This window comes from Sphaeroforma arctica (assembly GCF_001186125.1).
Source record: "Sphaeroforma arctica JP610 unplaced genomic scaffold supercont1.1177, whole genome shotgun sequence".
NCBI lineage: Eukaryota > Ichthyosporea > Ichthyophonida > Sphaeroforma > Sphaeroforma arctica.
This window is the reverse complement of record NW_014039381.1, coordinates 7,061-12,873: the sequence shown is the minus strand read 5'-3', so window position 1 is coordinate 12,873 and position 5,813 is coordinate 7,061. Positions and strand designations below refer to the sequence as shown.

The 5,813-nt window shown below is 41.0% G+C and overlaps 1 protein-coding gene across 2 annotated transcripts in view; it reads left to right on the top strand.

The window, feature by feature from the left end:
* The window catches only part of SARC_10228, a gene marked incomplete at its 5' end in the record, with an annotated part of 17,241 nt that overhangs the window by 6,845 nt on the left and 4,583 nt on the right, over positions 1 to 5,813 (top strand). For both annotated transcript variants that reach the window (XM_014295738.1, XM_014295737.1), the window contains 5 exons: positions 402 to 575; positions 2,076 to 2,253; positions 3,245 to 3,516; positions 4,791 to 4,967; positions 5,409 to 5,514. In XM_014295738.1, coding sequence (XP_014151213.1) covers positions 402 to 575; positions 2,076 to 2,253; positions 3,245 to 3,516; positions 4,791 to 4,967; positions 5,409 to 5,514 — 907 coding nt within the window. The remainder of the gene's footprint in view (positions 1 to 401; positions 576 to 2,075; positions 2,254 to 3,244; positions 3,517 to 4,790; positions 4,968 to 5,408; positions 5,515 to 5,813) is intronic.

The window sequence follows — 5,813 nt, the reverse complement described above, 5'->3', positions numbered from 1 at the left end:
TATATATGTGTGTGTGTGTGTGTGTGTGTGTGTGTGTGTGTGTGTGTGTCTATGTATGTATGTATGTATGTATGACATTTAGACATGTGTGTGAGGGACACCTTCTACTAACGCAAACCATACCGTACGATGATAATATGCGTTGTACATATGCAAACAACCATGCTTGTGTGTACATATCTAGACCCTAGTACACTTCTGGATACATATTCCTTATCTACCTATTCATACGTATTCCTTATCTACCTATTCATACGTATTTCTTATCTACCTATTCATACGTATTCCTTATCTACCTATTCATACGTATTCCTTATCTACCTATTCATACGTATTTCTTATCTAGCTAATCGTACGTACTCCTTATCAACGTATTGATACGTCCTCTTTATGTACTGCAGGACTACTCCAATCCTTGTGTGAGAGATTTCTTTGATTTGCACAAACCGTACGACGACAGTGTGGATCGGTGGGCACAGTCGCGAATGCCATGGCACGATGTGGGGCTGGGTATGTACGGTCAATGCGCGAGAGATGTGGGCAGGCACTTCATTGACCGATGGAACCATGTCAAGGTAAATAACGTGTATATGTCTATGTATATATGTATTTTTTATGTATATGTAATGTATATGTAATGTTTATGTAATGTATATGTAATGTATATGTAATGTATATGTAATGTATATGTAATGTATATGTAATGTATATGTAATGTATATTAATGTATATGTAATGTATATGTAATGTATATGTAATGTATATGTAATGTATATGTAATGTATATGTAATGTATATGTAATGTATATGTAATGTATATGTATACGTATATATATATATATATATATATGTGTGTGTGTGTGTGTGTGTGTGTCTGTGAATGTGGCTGTGACTGTGGCTGTGGCTGTGACTGTGTTTACGTCTGTACATATCTATTAGAGTGTACTTTGACGTACCTGTATAGCCTGTTTGTGTGCGGGTGCTAGTACTGGCGATAAATGCAACACACAATCCATCGACCATCGTTACCATCAAGGTAGTCTTCCCACATTCCGTGCATCAGTGATCTGTGGTATGCATCTCGGTTTCCTTGCCTTCATAGCACACATTTAACACATAGCATAAGCACTGTGGTGTACTGTACTGTATATACGGTGCGCGTTGCTTGGTTCCCGGTATGTGTCTATAGGGTAAACCAACCCAAACCCTAAACCATGAACCCTAAACCCTATGGGTATCATAGATATATACATGCCATGCATGACTGCAGGTGGGTGCTTGTGTGGGATAAGTACCGAACATTTCGGTGCAAACTTCCTCTGTGGACGTATGTACCCGTGTTTCTTTCAGCTGGTATAGGCCTGGACATGTATACTGCTACGGCCAGTCGGTTAAACAACCACTGCCACTACCTTGAGGCAGTGCGTAGAATCCCGTGTTGTTTGTATCTAGACACACACATGTATCTGTGTGTGTGCTTCTGTATGTATACACATCTGTGTATGTGTGTGTGTGTGCTTCTGTATGTATACACATCTCTCTGTGTGTGTCTGTGTGTGATTTTGTGTGTATAGTGCCTGATAGGCGTACCCCGGTGGCGCATAGAGTGGTGTCTGTCTGGATATGCAGTCGTGTATGTCATTGATGCGGACTGTACACTGATGATACGATAACACCTTAACGCAATGACTTACAGGTCAACAGGTCTGTGTACTGGTGCTGGTGTACTGGTGCTGGTGTATATAGGGCATCAATGCAAGTCACGGGATCGTGTCTCGAACTGCATGACGTGTTTGGGTATTTATATTATATTTAATATATATATATATATATATATGCGTGTGTTTGTGTGCGTGCGCGCGTGTGTGCGTGTGTGTGTATCAGGTACATAAACTATTTCCTGTGAAATATGTTTGACTCGGTCAAACATTTGTATATTGAAAACAATGTATACAAATGCAGAGAACTTAACCAGAGACGCGCATCCTCCTTAACCGACCCAAACCTAATCGTTACATACTTTATTTATTTATTTCAATTACAATTCTGTGTGTTCGTTGCACCCGTTTGTCCAGGTTGTGAAGGCCAAAAAGGACAGTTCCATACCCTTCCTGGTCCCAAAACGCGATATGGGGGACGCCGAAAACAAGGACATTCGCAACAGGATACCCACAGCCATGGGAGTACCTTCACATCACATTCAGCCCAGCGACAAGGAAACGAAGCGCGCGGGAAGGCCCGAGACGGGTACGGGTAAGTGGACCCGCATGTCCGAGGCAGTGACGGTAGTACGTACTTTGTATGGTTGCCATGGTAACTATATATCTCTGGGTAGCAAGGCTGGAGTATTCCATCATCGCTCTCTCTCGCTCTGATTAATTATCACCTTCTGATAACGTAGTCCTATCCTACTCCCTGTGTGTGTTGTGATGAATCGTCAGCGTTCTGGGGTATAGGGAGACGATTGTCATGTGTGGCTGTCTCGTGCTATGTGTATAATGTCATGTATGGCTATCTTGTGATGATCATCTTTTCTATGTGTATGCTTCCATCTGACTTTATGTAGGTTTTTTGTTAGGTAGCAGTAGTGCCAGGATGTGTACCAGTGCTGCAGTCTGCACCTGCTCGTGTGTGTGTGCTTGTGTGCTTGTAAATGTATGTGCATCGATAGTATGAGAAGGGCAGGCGGCCGTCTGTGTGTCGACCAGGAGACTGCTTTGCAACGCCCGCTGACTTCTGATCGTATACTTACGCACTGTTATAGATGTGAGAGCATACGCACGGTTATAGATGTGAGAGCATCCGCAACTGTATGACTCATACCACGGCAGACATACTTGTTGTCACGCAATTGCCATTCATGACCATGCACCACCGCCTAGTAATCGTTTATTATATATGACTGTAGGTATATATTGATATATATATATGCATGTAAGCATGTATGTATGCATGTAGGCGAATATGTATGAATGTATGTATGTATGTTTGCATGTATGTATAAATATATGTACGTATGCATATGCATGTATGTATGAATATCTATACGTATGTATGTATGCATATATGTAAGAGTATATGTACGTATGTATGCATGTATGTATGGATATACGTAAGTATGTAAGTATGTATAAACACACCGCTTTATAATTGCATCTGTGTATGGACATATGTACTACACGCTGTCGGCCCATACCCGCAAACTGATGGTTTGAAATGAATTTCTATCCGTATCAATCCGCAGACGACCTAAGCATCGCGGGTGAACCCAGTCAAAATGCCACAGATGGACAAAATGCCACAGATTCGAGGAAGTCGCGCAAGCCGAAGACCGTTATCAAGCGCAGCAGCGAAGAGATTTTGGCGGGGTTGGGCATGGGCGATGAGTTTTTCCGAACAACCAATCAGATCCTGCGAAGCTGTTGTGAATGGTCCAATGGAATTCTCACAGAGCATTCGATTCAAAACGCTTACCTACAGGCTATCGCACACGCCAAGCATTACATATATATCGAGGTACGTTTATATGGACAGGGGTACGTTTATATGCCAAGTATTACATATATATCGAGATACGTTTATATGGACAGGGGTACGTTTATAAGCCAAGCATTACATATATATCGAGGTACGTTTACATGGCCAGGGGTACGTTTATATGCCAAACAATACATGTATATCGAGGTACGTTTATATGGACAGGGGTACGTTTATATGCCAAGTATTACATATATATCGAGGTACGTTTATATGCCAAGTATTACATATATCGAGGTACGTTTATATGGACAGGGGTACGTTTATAAGCCAAGCATTACATATATATCGAGATACGTTTACATGAACAGGGGTACGTTTATAAGCCAAGCATTACATATATATCGAGGTACGTTTATATGGACAGCGGTACGTTTATAAGCCATAAGCCAAGCATTACATATATATCGAGGTATGTTTATATGGACAGGGATATGTTTATATGCTAAGCATTACATGGACAGGGGTACGTTTGTAAGCCAAGCATTACATATGTTCATATGGACAGGGGTATGTTTATATGCTAAGCATTACATATTTATCAAGGTACCTTTGTACGGACATAGGTACGTGTATGCGCCAAGCATTACATGAATCGTGCTACGTTTATATGGAGAGAGGTACGTTTATAAGCCAAGCATTACATATATATCAAGGTACTTTAAATGATCAGAGGTACGTGTATGCGCCAAGCATGACATGAATCGAGGTACGTTTATATGGAGAGAGGTACGTTTATAAGCCAAGCATTACAATATATATCGAGGTACGTTTATACGCCAAGCATTCCATATATATCGAGGTATGTTTATATTGGTTTGGGTATGAGGGGGTGCAGTGTGCATATGGAGAGCCATACTTTTAAATGTTTAGTATTAAGATTAAATATATGGATATCTCGCCCCATACACCACCTATTCCTTCTATCCCGCCACACACAGAACCAGTTCTCTGTGACGGCCTTAACAGTCGATGGTCTGACCAGTAAGGTCATCAGATACACAGCCCATGCAATATATCTCACCCAATTCACAGTACATAACTCATTCGTTATATCTCACTCAATTTACCAAACACCACCCATCACTACTGTCTCTCCCCATATAGGCAACCCAATATTTTTTATAAGTACTATAGATGTGCTACAGGTGTATAAGTTTAACGCAAAATGGAACTGTAATCTGTATTGGTTACTCTATACGTCCTTATCTCGTCCCATACGCCACTCATTCTTTCTATCTTGCCACCCACAGAACCAGTTTTTTGTGACGTCCTTACCAGCCGATGGTGTGACTAATAAGATCGGAGACGCACTCTTTGACAAGATTGTGGAGTGTCACCGTGCGAACAAGAAGTTCCGCGTCTATGTGATCATGCCTTTGATGCCTGCTTTCGAGGGCGATTTCGGGCCGAATGCAACTTCCTTGCAGGTCCGTTGCATGGATATGTATTATGTTTGGTTTGTATATTAAGGACTAGGTATGTATGTGTGTGTGAAAGAATGTATTTATGTATCTAAAGTTTATATTTATCGAGGTTAGTATATATATAGTGTGCGTGTGTGTGTGTGTGTGTGTGTGTGTGTGCGTGTGTGTGTGTGTGTGTGTGTGTGTGTATTTGTATGTATAACTATATACCTGAGAATGTATATGAAATTCACGTCCTTTTTCTTCTTGTGCGTACGAAAATTAGTTGAAATTTATGCGGCGATGTTTGGTTTTTGGGTGTGATTTGGGGCCGAATGCAACTTCCTCGCAGGTTCGTTGTATACGTGTTTCCTTATTTTGTTTGTACATGTATTTCGAGGTATGCATAGCCACCCATTTTAAACCCTAAAATTCTCGACCCTGTGACCCAAACCCCAAAAACAGGTTGTGATGCACTGGCAGTACAAGTCAATCAACAGAGGTCCCGAATCGCTTTTGCAGCGCCTCAGTAGAGAAATTGGGGACTGGAAGCCCTACATTTCCTTTGCATGTATGTGTATGCATCTGATATATAGACCTAATTTTCATCGTGTTTCTATGTGTACGAATACCTTCTATAGACCGAATTTTTTATCATGGTAATCTATCTCGTCCGCCATTGAGATATCATCTTCATACATGGCTAGTGTGTACTATATAAACCTAAAACACTCGCAAACCAGTTTCCTTCTCGTTCCGTATATACACCACATTGTTGTTTGATCCTTTTGGATATATATATATATATATATGTGTGTGTGTGTGTGTGTGTGTGTGTGTGCGTGTGTGTGTGTGTGTGTGTGTAGTGTT